This window comes from Mustela nigripes, chromosome 13 (assembly GCF_022355385.1).
Source record: "Mustela nigripes isolate SB6536 chromosome 13, MUSNIG.SB6536, whole genome shotgun sequence".
Classification (NCBI taxonomy): Eukaryota; Metazoa; Chordata; class Mammalia; order Carnivora; family Mustelidae; genus Mustela; species Mustela nigripes.
Window position 1 is genome coordinate 83,694,807 of NC_081569.1, and position 23,427 is coordinate 83,718,233.

At 38.3% G+C, this 23,427-nt stretch overlaps 1 protein-coding gene across 1 annotated transcript; it reads left to right on the forward strand.

The window, feature by feature from the left end:
* Positions 1–714: 714 nt before the first annotated feature.
* Positions 715–21,482, forward strand: PSMA6 (proteasome 20S subunit alpha 6). The gene is made up of 7 exons (XM_059373082.1): positions 715–890; positions 13,184–13,278; positions 13,793–13,874; positions 14,869–15,024; positions 17,877–18,055; positions 19,281–19,375; positions 21,258–21,482. The coding sequence occupies exons 1-7, from the start codon at positions 815–817 to the stop codon at positions 21,313–21,315; spliced, it is 741 nt and encodes a 246-aa protein (XP_059229065.1). The 5' UTR covers positions 715–814; the 3' UTR covers positions 21,316–21,482.
* Positions 21,483–23,427: the final 1,945 nt, after the last annotated feature.

Sequence of the window (23,427 nt, forward strand, 5' to 3'; positions counted from 1 at the left end):
ATTTTACAAGGCCCCCTGCTGTTTTAAGGCCATCTGCTATTCTCCCAGAGCTACCTAGTTCGCTTGGAATTACATCAGTTTATTCAACAACAGCCTGCTATACGCCCTGTCCTTTCTGTTCTTCAGTTTCAATCAAGGCAACTTAACCTTGTGATTCCTCCATTACTCCTGTATTTCCTGGTCCACCTCTAACCCAAATTTATGGTTGCTGGTCAAAAGGACTTTGCCTGGCCAGAAAATTCTGCTCTTTCCAGAACCCGTTCCCTTCTGTACCTAAAGTAAACGGTTACTGTCGCAGCGGCTGCAACCCATTTTTCCCTGTAGTAGGAAGGAAAGTGGGTGGGTACAGATTAGGAACAACGCCAGCAATCTAGACACAGGCTGGATATACACGTTTCAAAACTAACAACGTAACAACAAGTAACAACTAAATACACCATCCATTTAAGTCCCACCGGTAGACAGATCACTACTCTAGGCCCTCAGAAAGCTTTTTCGTCCTTGCTACTGCCAATTCACTTTCCAGATGAAAGCTCTAAAACGCTACCGAAGGTCCACCTTGCGCCCAGCCGTGGGACTGGCGCAGGCGCACACCGAAGGCCGCCCCTGCTCTTCCCACCCCCAATGAGGGGTGGGGCCTCGGAGCTCTCTCCGCGCCTGAACCGACGCTAGAGTCGAGAGTTCGGCGCGCAAGAGCGGATGTAGCCAGCCGGTGCCCCGGAAGCAGTCGTTGCCACTTCCGGGGGGGATTTGTACGCCTGGTGCGGGAGCTACGGGGCTCAGAGACAGTGCTTGAAGTGGTGGGTGCGCCAACATGTCCCGTGGTTCCAGCGCCGGTTTTGACCGCCACATTACCATTTTTTCACCCGAGGGCCGGCTCTACCAAGTAGGTGAGTGAACCGAGTCTGCCTTTGGTCCACTCGAATTGCTCTGTCATGGTATGGCCTGGAGCAGGCAGACGCGGCCGGAGTGTAGTCCGCGGGCTGAGGCATGGCCGGAGCTGGGACGGGAGAAAGGCCGAGGCTGGGTCCAATCCCGTGGTGTTCCCACCCCTGTCTGGAGGAGGGATCCGGGTCCCGATGGCTGAAGGCCTCGGCTCTTCAGGGTGAGCGGCCGCACCTCCTGGACACAATAAAGAGTTAAGGAAGGTAGGACTACAGTTGCTGACTCTGGCTTCCTGACGCCTCTTCACTTGTTACAGTTTGGCCTGGGTGGGCCCAACGTCCGTACTTCTCTCAGGGATAATTGGCTCCTTAGCCTTGCCATTGAAACGCTCATCTCCGTTTTCCTTTGTTTGCAACATGCACTTCCTTATCCTAGTTAACTGGGCATTGGCATTTAGAACCTTTTATGTGCCAGACTCTGTGCTGGTGCTAGGGGGTGCAGAGATGTCACACACTCTCCTGTACTGAAGCGCACAGCTGAAAGGGAGTGACAGATACGTAAACAAACGAATAAAAAGAAAAATGTGTCAGATTACAAGTGTCTACAGGGCTCAGGACATCTTTGGAAAACTGGCAGGTAGAATGAATGAATGTCAATTCTAGAGAAACTAGCATCCCCTTTTAACCCACATCTGAATGTTTCTAAGCAGTTTAAAGCTAGTTCTGAACTGTAGGTGAGGTACGGTGAACTAGCTATCTCCTGCAGAACAGCTGTAGTGGAAATAAACCCTAAAGTAGCTATCATTCATTCAGTGTAACAGTGTAGTGTGTTGGATCGAAGTGGTGTCAGGGTTTAGATTATAATTATAACCCCGATCTTTAAGCTCTTGCCATGGAGAATGTAGCATCTGGAGAATCTGATGTATATCTAGCCCCGTGATTCTTTGATTTTTGAGTGAGTTAAGCACCTCACTGCTTTGGGGAGGACAGTAATTTCATTTGTGCTTGGAAATCGTAAGGAGAGAGTTGGGATATAAATGAGGTTCTCTCTACCTGTAAACTTTAGAAATAGAGTTAAAGATAACTTAGAATGGAGCTTAGCCAGTATATGGCTACATACAGTATATAATGTAGCAAAAAACAAGGGTAATTCAGTAACCCTTTTAACTCATCCCCAATTGAAAAATAGGATCAAACAAGAGAGATGCTAACTGTATCCTCAAGAAAGTTTCATTTTTAGTTTCTTTCCCGAGTTTTAAAGAATTTTTCTATTTTGGGTCACTGCTTTGAATGTTCTGTATTGTGGTTTTTAATGTATGAACAGGAAAAGTCAGACCTGCATTTTGTTTTTCTATACCATATTGTGAAATCCAGCCATAAAGCAGTCTTTAATGCTTCCCAGATTTTGGTGAGTAGAAAGACTGGATATAATGTCAGTTAAATATATATATTTTTTAATTTGGAATAAAACGTGTGGTCCAAACAAGGTTAATACATAGACAGGATAACTTTTCAGTTCTGCCTTGTTGAATAACACATTGTCTCTGCTATCAGGGCACTAATTAGACATTGCTAGGAAAAGGAAAGTGAAAGAATAGTTAGTATGAACAAGCAGTATAGTGGTGAAGCGTTCAGGCCCTGGAGCCATACCTGGATTCAGATCCCTGCATGTTCCGTACTAGCCAACTTGGGCAAGTGATAAATAACATTAGTCTTGGTTTCTGTTTACAAAGTTGGGTTAATAATTCCTTTTTATGTGGTGGTTTTGTGGATTAAATACGATGATAAATGTAGTGCTTAGTACAGTACTGAGTAATTGGTAGATGTTATTAGATGCCTGTTTGATTTTTTTGGCGCCTTTTATTTTTTCCTGATCTATTAGATTGGTAGCTTTGTAGACATGAGTATTTCCTTTTTATGGTCCATCCATGCTTGATTCCCTAGTGAAATATTTGTACATGTTGATAATACTGTAAATGCTATTTATGAGTTTATAAACTTTAGAATCCACCAAAGACGAAGCATATAGGAAGTATGAGTGCAAATTGTTAACTTAATAATGGGAAAATAATATAGAAAAATGAGGAGATAACAGGGAAGGAAGGATTAGTGGGAGGGTGAGTGTATGCCTCTCATCTTCCATAGTTGGTACTCAAAAGATAAATGTAATCTAACATTGATAAATCAAAAAAGTATAAATTTAAAGTTACAATGCTAACCATAATTATAAACAGTGTTTGCTCCCAGGGAGTAAGAGAAAGATTTTTTATTGTCATTTATACTCTGTAGTAACTATGGAAAAATTTCTTTTAATGGGTGTATTCAAGGGGTGTCTGGTATGTGTATAGAAAAAACTGTAGAGCTATACATAGAGCACCTAGCTTTAAAATCTAACTTCCAAAGTTACCCAAGGTTTCAGTTGGGAAACTAAGGCCCAGGTGGGACAAAATAAACCTGATTACTTTCAGGCTTTTCTCTTCTGCTTGCTGACCCTTTGCTGGATAGGTCTGGCAAGGAAGGGGAGAGGAGTGGCACTTGAATTTGCCTGCCTGGTGGATCTGAGCATTGCCTAGTTGCATCTGAGGGAGCATACTGATAAGGAACAGGAAAGAAACGGACCAGTAGAAATAGATTGGAGAGGACAGTTTTCTAATCTAGAAATACCAATCTGGCATTGGTATTGAAGCTAGGATTCTTGGGTTCAAGTCCTGCTCCACACCAACTATGAGAACTTTTCATTTGTAAAATAAAAATACTAGGGCTGACAGCCCTCTAAGGATTTAATGACTTAATAGATGTGCTTAGAACAGTATCTGTCACATAGTAAGGGCTCAGTTACTGATAAAAATGGAATCAAGAGTTCTATAAGTAAATGGACTGAGAAGTACCTACCGTTTGTATCTTTTGCTATTAAAAAAATAGTTTTAAGGGGCACCTGGGTGGCTCAGTGGGTTAAAGCCTCTGCCTTTGGCTCAGGTCAATCTCAGGGTCCTGGGATCAAGCCCCAAATCAGGCTCTCTGCTCATCGGGGAGTCTGCTTCCCTCTCAATCTCTGCGTGCCTCTCTGTCTACTTGTGATTTCTGTCTGTCAAATAAATAAATAAAATCTTTAAAAAATAGAGTTTTAAAGTATTTCTGAACCCATACTTTTCATGCCCTCTTTGATTTGAAATTAATTAGACTTGAAATTAAATATGTGCATAAACATAAATGCATATGTATTGTAACTACACACAAAAAAGTGTTTAATGAAATCAAACACTGCTGTTTTCAAATCTCATATTCATCCCTCATCCCCATGCTAGTGCCAGAATTTCTAATGACCCACCTGCTTAAAGATGAGGGTGTTTTTGTTTTTTTAAGATTTTATTTATTAGAGCCCATGAGCAGGGGGCAGGGCAGAGATAGAGAATTTCAAGTAGACTCTGCGCTGAGCACAGGGCCTGTTGTGGGACTTGATCTCACAACCCTGAGATCATGACCTGAGCCAAAACCCAGAGTCAGACACTTAACCGACTGAGCCACCCAGTTGCCCCTAGATGATGGTTTTAGAGAGGGTAACAATAGGTGGCACTATGAAATGAGATACACTTTCCATTTAGGTTACAAAGTTAGGGAAAGACCTAAGAATGAACGGCTTCCAAAAATCTTTTTTTTTTTTTTTTTTTAAGATTTTATTTATTTATTTGACAGACAGAGATCACAAGTAGGCAGAGAAGCAGGCAGAGAGAGAGAGGAGGAAGCAGGCTCCCTGCTGAGCAGAGAGCCGGATACGGGGGCTCCATCCCAGAACCCTGGGATCATGACCTGAGCTGAAGGCAGAGGCTTTAACCCACTGAGCCACCCAGGTGCCCTAGCTTCCAAAAATCTTAATAACAAAAAGTTTCTAGCATGAAGCTTTGAAATTAGATACAGACATGTTCTGTAGAACCTGCCTAGAATACCTGCCAAGAACAACCCTGGTTCTTTTTAATAACCAAACTTCATAGAATGTATGGATCTCTCAATTCCTTTTTATTTTTCAAGCTTAAGTTTATGTAGTGGGCGGGGGGGGGGGGGGATGTTTATCTTCCAAAACTTAGTATAGCATTCCAAACAAAATTATGGGCCGGGAAAATCTTGGTCTTATAATGGCAGAACCTCAGAATCACCTGTAGAGGCCTTGCAAAGCCGGTGTCTGTTAAGGGGTTGTGCATCCCTGCTGTGATGTGCAGATCGTACTCTGAGCTGATGTCTGGCATTGTGTTTGTCCTCAACATTTTTGTCTCGATACCTTTTATATTGAGCCCCCGGTTTTTTTCTAGTGTTACACAAATGACTCCCAGAAAAGTTGGGAAAGTATTGGGGGAAAGTATAAGGAAAGAGACAAAGTGAATAAACAAAGTGAATAAGAGGTTACTGGGAAAGAAAAGTCTCTATACAAAACAGTGATTTACGTACCATTTTGTTTGTGGTCAAGGAGGCAGTGAACATTCTAACCTACCGATTTCGTATTAGGCTGAACCATATGAAACTGCTGATGTTTGACTTTTTTTTAGTCTATAAAAATGACTGTTTCATGTTTCAACCTAATACTTACAAATAGGTATTTTACTATGTATTTAAGTTACAGTTTAAGGAATTGGAGGCTTGGGATTGAGTGTAATTAATTATGACTTGTTCCATTTAAAAAATGGGAAATGGTATTAGTTATTGTCTTGCATAATTTTGGACATTCAAGAGCAGATTAGATTAATGTAATAGTGTTTGCTAGTTTGTAAGTTTCTGAAATTTTATCCCAAACCCCCCAAACCCTAGTCTTTAGTGATGGAAATAAAGTGTTTAATATTTCTCACATTTGAATTCTGGTTTTAAAAAACAAATACACCTTTTAAATGCTCCCCTTACGCTATTCTGTTTTTTTTTTTTTTCTTAATTGGCCTTCATGTGCACCTCTGCTGTAAACTGTCCTATTCTTACCCTACCAGTGTTTCTTTAGAAGATACTCTTGTTATTATGTTGTCTCGAGATTTTTTACTCCAGCAGCTTCCATTTTTCTGGAAATTATTAAAAATATTTTATGGTGGTAATGTTATAATAGGGATTTATTTATATAAAATTTTATTAAAATTACAGCACAGATGGTGAGTACTAAAATAATACAAGAAGGTTACTATGGAAAGTGACACATGAGGTGCTTGGCTGGCTCAGTCATGGGGCAAGTGGCTTTTGATCTTAGGGATATGGGTTTGAGTCCCATGTTGAGTATAAAGATTACTCAAAAACAAAACAAAACAAAAAAAGTGACACAGCCAAGAAAGATTCCTCAAAGAAGGTGAATTGGTTAGACAGGTCTGGGGGAAACCAGTGCATAGGTCAGTCAGGATAGCCGAAGCATGGACAGTGACTGGAAGAGCAGACTATAGCAAGTTTTGAAGAGATGTGGGTGCCATGGTAGAGTTTGGACTTTGCTACTTGAGGTTTGGACATAGCTGAAGAACGACAAGATTATTAAGTAAGATAGCGGGAAAGTTGAGTAGAATTCTAGTAGAAAGGGACTGATAATAGGAAGACCAATTAGGAGAGACTTGTTCCATAATCCATATAAGCCCTAATGAGTGAACTAAGGTACTGAGAAAGGGTGGAGGAGACTCTTGAGTTTTATTTTTTAAATTTTGATTATGGAAAATTCCAAGCACAAGTTCATAGAATAGTATGATGACTCTCATATACCCATCACCCAGCTTCATCAATTGTGAACATTTTGTCAGTCTTGTTTTCTCTTTATTCCCTTTCCCATATGTTTGCCCTGTCTCTGTTAAGAGTATTTTAAAGCAAATCCTAGGTATGAATGAACATTTTTCTGTTGAGGGAGAAGAGAAAGAGTCAAGGATGGTACCCAGGTTTGTAGCTCAAGTGGTTAGTAAAACTGTTATTTCAGATAAAGACTTTAAAGTTGCAGGTTTATAGAAGAGTAATTTTCAGAAATGCCTCTGGGAGAAGTAGTCATTTGCAACTGTGGGTACATAGCTAAAGGTGACACGGGTAGTCATGATTATAAAGGATCAAATCATCCCGGGATAGGGAGAAATGATGGAATCCTGGGGAATACCAGTATTGAAGGACTGGCTGAGGAGGTAAAAGTGGTGAAGGGGACTGAGAAGGGAAGTTCAGAGAAGTAGGAGATGAACAGTAGGAAAGATAATTCTTAACTAAGAACTTTAAAAATTCAGTTCCTCAGTTGTATTAGGTACATTTCAAGTGCTCATTAGCTACATGTGACTGATGACTATTTTATTTGACAGCACTAATCTCTATAGAGAGGGAGGTAGAGGACTCCTTCGCTCAATCCTGGCTAATTCACAGCTGTGTTCTCTACTGAGAAGTATTTTTTATATGTAAAATATTTTTTATTTTGTGGGACAAAATTTTATTATGTGGTGATGGGGGTAGCTCTGTTTCTTATGGCTTTTATCTTCTGCATTTAAAAAAAATCTTTTGCATTATTTAAGCAGATTAGATAAGTATTGTTAGTGAATGAAGGAGGCTGAGACAAGGACAAGGAGTGGTAGAAACTGTGAAAAACTGCAAAGCACCTGTCAGCCCGAGGTGATGTTCACTATGTAAGGATGAGGGTCCGGGCACCTGGGTGGTTCAGTTGGAGGAGCATCTGACTTGGTTTTGGCTCAGGTCTTCATGATCTCAGGGTCATGAGATGAGCCCTGAATAGCCTCCATATTCAGCAGGGAGTCAGTGGCTTCTCTTCCCTCTCCCTCTGCCCCTTCCTCCCAGCTTGTGTGCACTTGCACGCATATGCACGCTCTGTCTCTCTCTCTAAAATAAACAAATCTTAAAAAAAAAAAAAAAGAATGAGGGTCAGGTGTTACCCAAATTTTTTTTTCCTGAGGAAAACTAAGTCGAGATTTTTTTTAAACCAACTTTAGTAAGCTGAATTGGGCCTATGGCCAACCTTTGATTTAGTACTTACTGGTTGCAAATGTAATTTTTTTTTTTTAAAGATTTATTTATTTGACAGAGAGAAATCACAAGTAGACAGGCAGCCAGAGAGAGAGAAGCAGGCTCCCTGCTGAGCAGAGAGCCTGATGCGGGACTCGATCCCAGGACCCTGAGATCATGACCCGAGCCGAAGGCAGCGGCTTAACCCACTGAGCCACCCAGGCGCCCTGCAAATGTAATTTTAAATTTCCTTGGTTCCTTGGTCTTATTTCACTATCCAGTCTAGATGTGAAAGGGCAAAATACACACTTCAGCGAAATACGAAATGCTATAGAAGTTCAGATAAGGGTTTGAAGAATCTCATCTGGGATAATCAGAAAGAATCCATGGGAGCTGGAAGAGGCTTGAGGAGGAAGGGCAAGCTCTGGTTAAGTTAAGAGTGAGAGGGCACTTCAGGCAGCACATAAAGATAATGGGAAAGAGCAGGTCTGTTCACAAAAAATATAATGTAAGAGGAGAGTTGGTAAGTGTTGCAAACTGTTATCCCTCTACAGCTGTAGATGGATTATTTCTTAGGCCAAAATCATGTTCTGAGCAGTTGGGTAATAACAGCAGGCATTTGGAAATGTGCTGAAATTAGGCAAGATCAAGGATAGTGACCTAGATAAAAGAATCATGCGTATATAAATGACTATTCTTAATATTGCTTTACCTCTATAATGTCTGTAATGATAGTCCCCTTTTTTTATTCTCAGTACTAGCAATTTGTATTCTCTTATTTTCCTGATTAGTTTGGCGGGGGCAGGGTGGGGGTGGGGGGTGGCGTATTAGTTTCCTGTGGCTGTTGTAACAAATTACCACATTTGGTGGCTAAGAAGGAAATATATTCTCTTGTGGTTCTGGGGACCAGGAGTCTAAAATCAGTTTCCCTGGACCAAAATCAAGGTGTTAGGCAGGACCTTAGGAGAATACATTCCTTGCCTTCTCCACTTGTGGAGGCTACTAGCTTCCTTGGATTGGGACTGCATGACTCTGATCTTCAAGACCAGCATCTTCAAATTTCTGCTCCCTTTTCACAGTACCTTCTCTGCGTAAAATCCCTCTCTACATCGCTCGTATAAGGATACATATGATTGCATTTGGGGCCCACTGGGATAATCTCCCCATCTCAAGTTTGTTGTTTTTGTTCAAAGAATCAATTTTTTACTTTCCTGACTTCCTCTTTTTGTTTATTTCATTGGTTTCTGATCTTTGTTATTGCTTTTTTCAAATTTGGGTTTATTTTACCTTTCACTAAACTTTTTAGAGGCTTAGCTTCTTGATTTTCAACCTTTTCTAATGTAAACAAGGCTAGCATATTAGTTTTCTATGATGCATAAAAATTACTACAAACAGCAGGTAAAAATAACGTACATTTTTTAACTCCAGCAGTTTCTGTGGGTCAGGAATAGTCTGCTTAGAATATGCTAAGACTGTAACAGTGTTGTCCAGGTTGTGTTCCCACCTGGAGGCTCAACTGGAGAAGACTGCTTTCAATCTCACTGAGGATTTTGGCAGAATTCATTTTCTTTCAATGTGGAACCAAGGGCCCCAGCTGCCTGCTGGCTATTCCCTGGAAGACTCATGGTTCCTTGCCATCCAGCCACTAGCGAGCCAGTAAGAGGAATCTCTAGAGTTAGTCTGCTATCAAGACAGTCTTTTTTTTTTTTTTTAGATTTTATTTATTTATTTGTTAGAGAGAGTGCACGCACACGAGCACAGGCAGACAGAGTGGTAGGCAGAGACAGAGGAAGAAGTAGGCTCCCTGCGGAGGGAGAAGCAGGCTCTCTGCTGAGCAAGGACCCCTTTGTGAGACTCCATCCCAGGACGCTGGGATCATGACCTGAGCCGAAGGCAGTTGCTCAACCAACTGAGCCACCCAGGCGTCCCAAGACAGTCTTTTTTTTATATATGTAGTTTTATTGATAAATGAGGCACATACAGGGTATAGTTAAGAACTGAAATTAGACTTATTTCACAGATAAGTCAGTTTGAAAGTTCACTTAGTATCTGTAAATGCCATACTTGTTACCTCTGATAATATTTTAGATCCCGCGCTATCTGCCTATATTTCACTTATATTTATGAGGGAATTGGAATTAGTTTGGGTTTTCTCAAAAGCAAAAACTATTAGGTAAATATTTTCATTTTAAAATTTTTGCATATTTACTATATTTACTCATATTTGAGACAGACATTTATTACCTTTGTAAGACAAACAACAATATGTTAGAAAAAGATGATGGTAGGAGAAATATCATGGTATGGAAGATAACATACTGCTTTTGTTTTTAAGGCAGTCTTCTATAATGTAATCAGGATAATGATATCCCATCATCTTTGCTATATTCATTGTCAGAAACAAGTTACAGGTCCTGTCCACACTCAGGAAGAGGGGATTACACAAAGGTGTGAACACCAGGAGGCAGGGATTCTAGAGAGCAGGCCACTTTAGGGTCTGTCCACCATTGCCATAAAATTCCTTCTTTTAGCTGCATCCTACAAATCTTGATATATTATTATCAATCAGTTCAAAATATTTTTAAATTTCCCTTATGATTATTTCTTTGATCCATCGATTACTTAGAAAAGTGTTTTTTAAAATTTCAAATATTTAGGTATTTCAGTACCTTAAAATTTATCGAGATTTGTTTTTATGTTCTCTAATATACGCTCTGTCTTAGTAAAGGTACCGTGTGCATTTGTATTACACCATGTGCATGTGTATTCTTCAGTTGTCATCGGTAATAGTCTGCAGATAACCAGTGAGGTCGATGCACTTGATAGTGTGGTCCATATAGTGTTTGTCTACTTTGTGTGTGTGTGTGTGTGTGTGTGTGTGTGTGTGTGTGTGTATCTATGTCTATTTCACTTGTGTGGTGGTGTTAAAAATCTTTAACTGGATGGGTTTTGCCATTTCTCTTTTTAATTTTGTCAGTTTTCCTTTTTTGTATTTTAAAGTACTTTTATAAGCTGCACATACATTTGTGATTGTATAGCTGCCTTATGAATTTATTTTTCTACTTTTGAAATATCCTTGTTTATCTCTGATATATTGCTTTTGAAGTCTGTATGTTGTCTGATTAGTATAGTCCCTTCAACTTCCTGATGCTTACTCTATTAAACTGTGTCTGTGATAGATACAGTATGTTTGAGTTTTGCTTTGTTATCCATTCTGACAGTTTCTGCTTTTAATTAGAGTATTTTGTCCTTTAATATTTAATGAAGTTGTTGGCTTGGATTCTGCTATATTCCTCCAAAGAACATTGATTTGTTCTAGCAGGCAAATTTGGCTGGCAACTCAAATCTCACTTTCTTTTATCCTTAGCTAAGCTGCTTGGAGTCTGTCTTGTGCATGTGTTACCCAGAGATTTGGGTAACATACATAGGTTGGGGCTCTCCCTCTCTGGCTCTCTCCTTTCTTTCCCTTATTTTCCTGCAACTGTAGTTACCCCCAAACTGTTTTCTCTATCTGCATGCCAAAGAGACTGAATTTTCTATGGGTGTTTAGCCCTAACCAGGGCTTACACTCAATCTGTTGTAAGCCATGAAAACAGGAAATTTACTTCATGCCATTTCCTTCTCCAACCATCTTTGACTCCCCCTCTAGAATCTACCTCCTTTTGGCCACTCTCTGGTGCCTTCAAGTAGTTGTTTTGTTTAGAGTTTACAATTTTTAGCTATGGAGGTTTGATCTAGTAGAAGCTTTTTGGCCATATGAGAAACAAAACTGAGAAGCATTTTGAAACATTGTATTTTAGAAGTTATTTGTGGTGTAATGGGATGGTAAAAATAAGCTATTATAACCTCATTAAATCTAAGCTAAATTTGAGAATTTCCCTTACATTAGAGTCGTTTTACTCTACTTTTCTGTCTTCATAATATAGCTACTTAGAAATAATTGATAAGTGGTTTTTATTATAGCTCCAATTAAAGGAAATTCTTTGGCATAGGTAGTATCTTTGTTTCAGCTGATCCTCATTACCAGTTAGCTTTTTGAAGAGATGATGAGGCCAGGCTTCAGACCCAGGGCCCGGAGTAGTACTTGACAGAATTTTAAAAATATCTATTATTTCAGGGGCGCCTGGGTGGCTCGGTGGGTTGGGCCTCTGCCTTCGGCTCAGGTCATGATCCCAGGGTCCTGGGATCGAGCCCCGTGTCGGGCTCTCTGCTCAGCAGGGAGCCTGCTTCTTCCTCTCTCTCTCTGCCTGACTCTCTGCCTACTTGTGATCTCTCTCTGTCAGATAAATAAATAAAATCTTTTTAAAAAAATCTATTATTTCAAAATGCAGATAATGATTGGAGTTATGAGTAATTGTTTTCTTTTACATTATCTTCTGTATTCCCTGTTTTCTACAGTGAGCATGTGTTTCTGCTACTGTCTTTATAATTACAAAATGTTTAAATGAGATTTAAATTTTCTAGAAATACATAGCATAGAAAGGAATAGTCTTGTCTGTAATTCTGCTCTCCAGAGGCAACCATTGTCAGCCAAACTGCATGTTGCCAAAGTCCTTTGTTTGCATGCTACCACTTTGATGCATCTGTTTTAACCTAGGGAATGGCCTGACAGCAGCTGGAAGTGCACAAGCTGCACTTGTCATAGACAAACTCAAGGATATTTGTTGTAGATATCAGGAAGATTGGAAAACCGTGACCCAGAAAATTTTAACTTGGTAGGGAGAAAAAAAACAATGCAGAATAATCTAACAGCAGTTAAAATTGCGTATAGTCAGACTAACAGCAGTAGTAAATCTTGAAAATTTAGAGCAACTAAATTTGACCTAGGAAAACCAGACTTGGTAGAAATAATGTCCACAAAACATACTTTTAAAATGATAAGATGTGGGGCACCTTGGTGGCTCAGTGGGTTAAGCCTCTGCCTTCACCTCAGATCATGATCTCAAGGACCTGGGATGGAGCCCTGCATCGGGCTCTCTGCTCAGCAGGAAGCCTGCTTCACCCTCTCTCTCTGCCTGCCTCTCTGCCTACTTGTGATCTCTCTCTCTGTTAAATAAATAAAATCTTTAAAATAAAATGATAAGATGTAATTGATAAAGATAGGACATGATAAATTAATTCTTTGTTAGAAATTTGGTACTTTAGCCTGATAAAAATGATTACAGTAAACTAAAATGGAACAAAATGGAGTTGGTTTAACTATGATTTATTAGTATCATTATTAATTTGACTTTGCTTGTCTTGGACAACATTCTGTGTTAGATCATACAGCTTTAGCTCATTCTTTTTAATGACCACTTTTATGCCATTACATGAATCTAATAATTTATTCCACCTTTTAAAAACACAATTCTGTTTTCCAGAATATGCTTTTAAGGCTATTAACCAGGGTGGCCTTACATCGGTAGCTGTCAGAGGGAAGGACTGTGCAGTAATTGTCACACAGAAGAAAGTACCTGTAAGTAATACTGCCCAGGTAGCCAATTGTTATGGAATATAATGCAAAGATTTTTCACAAGTTTGTACAAAAGTATATGACTACCTATATACATTCACATTACTATTCCTGCTTTGCCTCTGCTTGTCTGTTTCATTCAACAAGTATCTACTGAGTAGCTATGGGTGGTTTAGCTGAGTAGACAGTTAATATATTGAACTTTGTGGTGTGATTATAAGCACAATGGGAATTCTAGATCTTTTGTCTTCAGGGACCTTGAAACAGGCTTTGGTGAGCTATAGTTCTTGCCCACTAGAAACCTGTCATCTAAAAAATGAAGACTGAGTCTCCTCCCTGCCTTTTTAAAAAACTGGTTTTATCTATAAAGTGAACAGAGAACATTTATTATATAATTTATCACTATAATTTTATAGTATTTCTTTTATGATTTTTTTATAATTTTGTAGTATTTTTTTGTCCCTGCACAGAGACCTCTGATTTTTAAAAAGTTACCTTGATTTATTTTGTTCATTAGGACAAATTATTGGATTCCAGCACAGTGACTCACTTATTCAAGATAACTGAAAACATTGGCTGTGTGATGACAGGAATGACAGGTAATTGGCTTAGTTTCTACTTAGATTTGTTATTTTATTCAAATTATTTTTGAGTTTTGTGTTAATTTTTAAAAGGCTTCCTTTAGTGCCTCATTTGCAGATAGTAGGAGTAGATTTGCAGTCTTCCAAGGCTAATTTCAGTATATTCAGAGTATTATAAGCTGTTTTGAAATCTTAAGTATTATAGAATTAGATCTCTGTTTCTATTGCTGTCAGGGAAACTGGGCTGAGGCCACTGTCATAGACATTTATTTCATATATAGTTAATAGTTTAAGGAGATGTAAGTATATTTCAAACCTGGTAATAATGTCACTATTAGAAGAGAATGAGAATTACAGAAATTGCTTTGAGTTTCTATTTTCTGAAATCAAGGGAAAATTAAAGCCTACAGAAAAGATCAGAAGAAACATTATTCTCTCTCCTTAAAGCTTGTTCTTTTGGGGATTATTAGACACCTGCAGGAAATATTTTGACAGCTGTTGAAGGGCTTAGCATGAAAGTACAGTGCTATATGTAGAACTCCATCTTTTATTTATTTATTTATTAAGATTTTATTTATTAATTTGACAGGCAGAGATCACGAGGAGGCAGAGAGAGGGGGGAGGGGTAAGCAGGCTCCCTGCTGAGCAGAGAGCCCGATGCGGGACTGGATCCCAGGACCCCGGGATCATGACCTGAGCTGAAGGCAGAGGCTTTAACCCACTGAGCCCCCCAGGCACCCGAACTCCATCTTTTAAAAATGTTTTCCTTTTTTGTCATATACGTGTTGCTGAGTCACTGACTATTCAGTAGTGATAGAAAAAGCCAGAGTGGACCACTTCTGCTTCTCTCAAGTCATAGTGGAGATTTTACATATTTATATAAATATATACATACATGTATATACATACATATATACATATACATATATATATGTGGAAAATTGAAAATCGTCTGATTTTGAGGTTCACTCTTTCCTCTAAAGTAATAAACTTGTGTTTTTTATGCTCTAAGCTGACAGCAGATCCCAGGTACAGAGGGCACGCTATGAGGCAGCTAATTGGAAATACAAGTATGGCTATGAGATCCCTGTGGACATGCTGTGCAAAAGGATTGCTGATATTTCTCAGGTCTACACACAGAATGCTGAAATGAGGCCTCTTGGTTGTTGTAAGTATGCTAAGATGACTCCCAAAGAATTGATGAATTACATGGTGTTTTTTTTTTTTTAGAGAACATGAATTAAGTTATTGCAGTAACACTTGGGTTCTGAACATGTGGTTTGGAAATTATATAAGCTGAGGAACTCTTATACTAAATCAGCAATGAAGGGAAGGTTTCACAATAGTATTTTAGGTATTACCATTTAAGCTTTAGATGCTATTAGATTTTTTACCAAAATATTTCTTTTAAGGGTATGTGATTTGAAAGATCTGAGTCACTGTTATATTGGACTGTTGTAATGGAGGTTTTACTGCAATTCCAGATTATGCTTTCAATGGAAATGCCTAAATTGACATCTTAACAGTGTAGCTCTTTTTTTTATTTTGACCACCCTAAAGAATCAGGCTCACACACATGTTCCTGTGATTGATATTTTTAGAATACATTACATTTCTTAAAAGTAAGTAAAATTCTCTTGGGAGAGAGAGGAGATTTGCTGCTTTTAGATTTAATGTAATGCATTAGCCTAAAAAAATTCAGCACATGTGTTTCTGTGTTGTGTCATTTATGACAAAAAGCAATCAGCGTAGAGCTTTTCTTCAACATCTGACCCTATTTTTTAACTCTCAGATAAGAATGCTCCCTCAGTTTATTCAGTGATATTCTTTCTCACTCTCATCCTCTTCTGCTTTTTCTTCAGATGTTTTTGCTCACCAGATTTTCTCTGTGTTCCTTCTCTCCCTCTTGGCTCTGTCTGGGTGATCTCACCCTTGAGTTCATGCCTTCCTTTACTACCTGTATACAGCCAGTCACTGCCACGTTGGCAGTAGCCCAGTCCCTCCCTCCGTGTCCTGCAGATACTTCAGACTTGAAATTGTTGCTGTTTTCCTGCTTTCATCCTCAGTGTCTCTTTCCTGTGCTCTCCCCCCTTCCCTGGTCATCTTCCTCAGTCATCCAGCCTCAGCTCCAAATATCTGGTCCTTCTTCATCTCTTCCCTTTGCCACCTAATTTATTTGTCTCTTCTCTCCCTCCTCACTCTTTCCTCATCTTCCATGTTGGTACACGGTTATCTTTTTTAACTCAAATTTTTATTGTTGCTCCCTAGAAAAACCCATTCCTCGTCGAATACAGTGTTAATTCCAAACTCCTTAATATGATGTGCAAGGCCCTGAGAGTTTATTCCCAAGCAGCTTCTTGCATGTCCTGCTTTCCTTCTCAACCTGAAGTGCCAGTAGTATGTAGGTCTTTTGTCATCACCTGGGTGTACCATTGCCTTTCTTGTCTTGATGCCTTTGTATGTGTTGTTCCTTGTGCCTTGATTGCCCTTTGTGTCCTTACCACCTGTGAAACCCTATTCATCTTGCAAGACCCAAAGTAGAGAAGTGTGTGCTCCCTCCAAGCAGTGAGTGGGTACTTCTTTTATGTTGCCATGTACTTTGTGTATAGCAAGTATAACATGTAAAGAAAATTACAGAGTGACATAATCTTTGAATACAACACAGATACCTGATCAATGTTTATCAATTAAACAAGGTTGAAAATTCCTCATTGTAGCACTATAAAAGTGAATAAAGTAATTGGTTAACACTGAATCTTAAAAGAGAGGGCACTATAGGCATACCTTGGAGATAATGGCAGGTTCAGTACAGACCATTGTGGTAAAGCTAATATCACAATATAGTGAGTCAAATGAATTTTTTGGTTTCCCAGTGCATATCAAAATTAAGTTTATGGTATAATCTATTAAGTGTGCAATAGCATTATATCTAAAAAGTAATGTACATACTTTAAATTTAAAATACTTTATTGTTAGAGACCTTGGTATATCTAAGCTTTCAGCAAGTCATAATCACTGATCATAAATCACCATAACACATACAATAATAATGAAAAAGTTTGAAATATTCCAGGAATTACCAGAACATGACACAGACACAAAGTGAGCAAACACTACTGGAAAAATGGACTTCCTCAACACAGGGTGGTTACAAACCTTTGTTTTCAAAACAAACAAACAAACAAACAGAACACAGTATCCCTGAAGTGCAACACGCTATGAAACGAGGCATATATAAAAGAGGTTCAGGAGTTAAGCCATTCTTTAAATACTTTATTACCTGCTTTGCTGAGTAGAAAGTAGTTTGGTGGTGGTATTCGTTTTAATTATGTCATTACAACAACATGATTAGATATTTAATAACAAAACTGTATGTACAGAATTTAGAATTTGATTTCTCTTGACACTAGGGGAATGTACACCAGCAGTATCAAAGGTGGGCAGTGTGAAGATAAGGAAGTAGCCTCTGTATTTCACTTGGTGCCAGCATTCCAGGTGTAGTCCATACACTTTTAGTTCCCTGGAACCCTAAATTCTTAAGAACCTTAAGCTCTTAAACTTAAAAAAAAAAAAAAGAAAAACTCTTCCGTAGCCAGCTAAATTAAAGAACTAGTGAAGTTTAAAGTAAGTGAACCTACAGCAGAATATTTAACATGCTATTATTATTTTTTTAAAAGAAAGTATATGAAAAATATGCTTTCCAAGTTTATTGACTGATAATACCTCAGGAGATCAGAGAAACATGTTTTGGGTAGTAGCAAGGATTAGAAAATTGTAAATTACACTTGTGATAGTTCATATTTTAAAAACATCTGGGATAAACCTTTGATGAAATGGAAATTTCTTGGTTACCTAATTTATCTTTAGTAATAACCTGTATTTCATCAGTTTTTTAAAACAAAATACATATCCTAAAATAGATGGCCAGAATAATCAACAACAGCTTTATGACAATACTAAGAGAGAAGAAACTGTGTTGTACAAAGGTATAAGATATTTAATGAGGGTCTTTCTTTTTAGGTATGATTTTAATTGGTATAGATGAAGAACAAGGCCCTCAGGTGTACAAGTGTGATCCTGCAGGTTACTACTGTGGGTTTAAAGCCACTGCAGCAGGAGTTAAACAAACGGAGTCAACCAGCTTCCTTGAAAAAAAAGTGAAGAAGAAATTTGATTGGACATTTGAGCAGACAGTGGAAGTAAGTTAGCCAAAAGCAGCTTTTTTTGCAGATCATTGTATAATTGAAGTTTATAAAGGCTGTTCCTGGTTTAACACATGAGCCAGGTTTGTCAGCTTCATAGTAGAATTGGTGTCAGTCAGCTGACGTGGGAACAGTGAGGATTGCTTTTATTCACTTAATCCCTTACCTCATTTCGTAATGTATTTGAGAGTGCTTTCAACAAAACACATAGAAAATGGGAAGATGGGACTAAAAATAAGAATCAAGACTAAGGCCTAAGACCTGCATGGTTATGACTCAAGTTAGGCTTAAGCTTCTTGGTAACAAAAGTGAAAAAATTTAGTAGTTGTTACCCTTATGGCCCTAAAGGCAAAACAGCCACATACCAAATTCTCAGGGAAAGAAACGTCTCGGTAACAGAATATATGCTCATAGCATGACTTGGCAGAGAAGTTCTATCTGGGATGCAAAAATAGAGCTCCTTTAACTCTGAGATCTTAAGGGGATAATTCATTATAATTGGGACATTTTAAATAGACACAACAAGCTAAAATTCTTATACAAATATTTAGTAACCTTAGACTAAAGAAGCCTCTTACTAACTGCCAAGAAATTTTAGTGCATTTTGGAAAGGAGGAGCTGAGATACAGCCATTCTAAAGACTAACAACATGATTCTGATAAATGACAAAAGAAAAATGCTGTCTAATACTTTCATGTTTGGTTGGCAATATTATCTCATTTATACTAACAGGAGATATAAAGCTAGTTCTCATCTGGGAGGTACTATGCCTTGTTTAAATGTTTCTAAAAGGTCCTTTTTACTTACAGTTCATAATTACATAAGTAATTAATCACATCAGATACAAAGCCCTTAAATACATTCCTAAATTGTTAGTGTAGATTTTCCTTGAAGGAAGACTATATCATTCATGTTTACCCTGTCGTCCTTCTCACCTCAAGTGCTTAGCATAGTCCCCAGCATGTTCTAGTCCTCAAGCAAACAGACTCTCGTGTGTAAATCATCCTGTTTTGTTTGATGGATCCCTTTCATTTATGACTAAAATTCATGTAAGCACGTTTCTTCTCATATACGCTAGTAACACGTGGCTTTGGAAATGTATCACTGAAACATGAAGCAAAAAATGAATAGCTTGTTGTTTACTCATGATTTGAATAAGCTTGGAAAGAGAATATCTTGGAGTCTCTGAAAGATACAATTTTAATGTTGGTACTTTTTTCAGACTGCAATTACATGCCTATCTACTGTTCTATCAATTGATTTCAAACCTTCAGAAATAGAAGTTGGAGTAGTTACAGTTGAAAATCCTAAATTCAGGTGAGTTATATTGTCGGCCAAGTACTTAAAAGACATTTGCTAAGAAATACATTACAGCCTAGAACAGTAGAGGTGTTTGGGTCCATTTGTCCTACAAATCAGGGTGGGGAGTGTGGGGAGCATTTTTTTGAACTACATTTAGAGTTTTTCAATACTTAAGAGATCTGTTTTAAAACTTACTTGAGGTCCCTTTAAGACAGACATAACTGCCTTTCTTCTTATTTCTAAGTGATTTTATATCTGTATCAGAGGTAACATAAAATAACCTTCTCTATGTTAGGAGTAAAGTAAACATAAGTGTTTTCCCTTTTTTAGCCTGAGGCCAATAGAAATTCTTCTCCCAGTGTAGTAGTTTTTGGTTTTTTGAGGTGGAGCTTTGATTATTTAGTGGTTAGTTAAGGGGAGCTCTGAAGAGCAGTATGAAATACTGATCTACATCAGACGCTATCTGGAGATCTTTGGAAACCCCAAATTTTGAATACAGCTAATTGAATTGCAGATGCTGGATGCTTGTCTTTTCTTACTAAGAGACTAACTTCCACATATCAACCTTATAGCTTCCATGAGTCAGATCTGTACTGGGTGCTTAACATATACCATCTCACTTAATCCTCCCAGAACCCTGCACGGTGGTTTACTTACCAGGAACCCGGATATGCTTATGAAAAATACTTCGTTTAAATGCATAGATGCATAAATGCATAGATGCATTATTTGTATCTACTCTTAGATCACAGTTACATAGACACTTGGTCATGGTTAGGGATGGGGTGGAAAGGTGGTACATTAAACTTAACTGAGGCTTGAAGAGTTTCTTATTACTATGCTCTTTTTTTCCCTCCTAATTTACTCTTTTTGTTGCATGCAGGTGAGTGATTTAAACATGAATGAAGTAAGAAAAATTCATAGAATAAAAAAAAATTGTGAATCCTCTCCTCCCTGCCCCGTAGAAAATAGTTGTTTTGTTTTGTTTTGGCAGTACTATTCTAGCAGGAACAATTTATAAAGGACCCGCTTAAAGGACCTGCAAGTTCTTTTTTCTGTTCTGCGACCCTCTGATAGCTTTTAACATTTTTATTTCCATCTATTAGTTAAATAGGTGAGAAGCCAAAGAACCTTATCTTCAAAAAGTTCTGTTACCATTTATAAATTTAGTAGTAGTAAGTATGCTTAAAAAATAACTATAATATGTAACATAAACATCAACAACTACTATATAAACTACTTACATTGCTCCAGTCTGTACTAAAAAATGTCACTTCTAAAAATGTGACATTTTTAGAAGTCCAGCAGTAATAGGTCACATTAAAGGTTGCCAAGCATTTGATCTCTTTGGGGAAATAGCATCTGTTCATCATGAAGTGTTTTCTTATCTCTTAGCTCATAGAAACTTGAGTTATACAAGATGTAAAGGCTTCTTGACATAGGAGCTGAAATAGAATAGATTATGTATAGTTAGCTATATATTTAACTTAATTATCTTCTATCATCGCTGCAACTAAAAGGACTTATTTTCAGAAGACGTAATTTTTTTATCTGACGTCAAAGAAATAAATGTTTTTGTGTATAGATGAAGTTGATAAAATATTTGGGAAGTCTTCCAAAATAATCCAAAGGGATGAGTGGTGGGTAAACAGATTTTTTAAGGGTCTTATGCTCTTAAAATCTTAAAAAATTATGCTCTTATGCCGACCAAGCTAGCCAGGCACTAACAGATTTTTTAAATAGTAGCTATAAATGATTGATTGTTAAAGTTGGGTGTTAGGTACACAGGAATTTATTACTATCTGTTCATTCTACTTTCATGTGTGTTTGCAACTTTACATAATAAAAAGTTTTCAAAAAGTAAAATGGTTGTGGGTTTTCCCCCCTTGCCTTCCAGGATTCTTTCAGAAGCAGAGATTGATGCTCACCTTGTCGCTCTAGCAGAGAGAGACTAAACATTGTAGTTAGTTTACCAAATCCATGACGCCACTTGCCTGTATGTTCGGTAACAACAGACCAACATTATGGAGGCCCCTGGATTGAAAAAGGAACCTCTCCCACTCCTGCCCTACCGCTGAAGTGGTTAGGACTCTGTATAAATAAAATCAGTGCTTTTGGAAAATGATCGCATCCTGTCTTAATTTCACCTCTAGTTTTAAGTGGAGCCTCTGGTGCATGTAGACTGTTCAGTGTTCACCATTGCCACACTGGAGCTTTTCTCGTTTTGTTGACGGAGATCCAGGTTTCTTTGGTTTCAGGAACTTAATAGGCGGAAGTTTAAACTGTAGCTGTATGGCCTAACTAATGGCAAACTAAAAACTGGTTTCAAAACTTGGCTCTGACTGTAAGCGGACATGTAAGGCAAGGCCTCTATTTTGCAATTCTTTGTTCATTCAGATGTAATATTCCTGAACCTAGACTCCCAAGTGCCATCGGAGGTTTTAATTATAGTGAAAAGATTGACATTGTTTTATTCATTGGTTTTGAGATACACATTTAATCTGTACTCCATAAGGTCCAGTATCTTTAAGAGCAGAAATCGCAGTTGCCTTAGAAACAACAGGGCTTGAAAAGCAGAATCTGTGTATTTTCTCTGCTGCCTTAAAATTATTTAAAGCAGACTTTAAAGAACTCGTCTATAGTAGAGATGCCACTATAAACAATGTTAAGGGAAAAGGTATATTTAGAATAATTACTGAACAGAATTAAGGTTTTTAAATATTTTTTAAAGATTTAGTTATTTTAAAGTGTGTGTGCATGGGGGGGCAGGTGTGCAGAGGGAGAGAATCTTCAAGCAGGCCCCCCTCAGCACAGAGCCCAAGGTGGGCTTGATCTCCAGACCTATGAGATCATGACCTGAACCAAAACCGAAAGTTAGATGCTTAACCATCCGAGCCTCCCATGTGTCTCTGAATTAAGGCTTTTTCAAATCATTGTGATTCCCTGGTGACCTGAACCACTAATTGTTCTAGATGATCCAAAAATCTTGGAATTTACATTTCATGCCCTCATTTTCCCTGGGTGAGATGGACTCACCTCACCCAGGTGTGTGAGGTGTGTCGCCTCACAGAGGTGAATATGGTTGCTGATCCAGTACAAATCCCTGGAGTCAGTTGCCCCTGTAGCCACCAAGGCCGGGTGAACTTGTGACCGCTAAAAGCAGGAAACTTCACCTACCACATCCTCTTCAGAGCTGAGTCATTAGTTGTTAAGTGTCCTAAAGGGGAAGCAAGGTTCTTCCATTTCAGGGACTGCTGGTTGGATTACCCATCATATATCCACTAGGCTCTGTAAAGGTACTGCCATTTTGTAAGTGAGGTATGTGTAGACTCCAGGTCTACTGCCATGAATGGACAACTATACCCTCGGAGCCTTGACTGACTTTACCATTCTGGAGTCAAGAATGAGATTAGCAAATCACTTGGTTTTTCTGCAAGAAAATACCTTCTAGTGATAGGAAATGAAAATTACTTCATTTGTTAGAAAAACAAGTTTCTACATTATTAAGATGTAGATGAATTGTTTTTTTAAAAAAAGATTTTATTTTTAAATCATCTCTACACCCAAAGATGGGCTTGAACTCACAACCCTGAAAACAAGAGTCACATGCTGTTACTGACTGAGCCAGTCAAGCACCCAAAATATAAAAGAGTTCTAAGTTTATTAGATTAGTTAAGTTATGCTTTAAAGTACTGGAAGGGAGCGCCTGGGTGGTGCAGTCAGTCGGGTGTCTGCGTTTAGCTCAAATCATGAGCCCACCATCCTGGAGCCCCATGTTGGCTGGCGACTCTGGCAAGCCTGCTTGTGCTCTCTCAAATAAGTGAAATATAAATAAGTAAATAAATAAATGTACTGGGAAAAGGGGAAGAAATGGAAAGAATTTTAAGTATGACCATTAAATCATTAATTCTGTTTTTGTGTGTTTAACATAGTCTTGGATACATAAGAGTTAATGTAGAAATATTGCACAAATGCTAAGAAAAGACATGTTAAAACTCAAAAGGCGTTTGGGAAAATCCTAGTAAGAAATAAAAGAATACAAGTGAATATTTGACATTTAAAGGGAT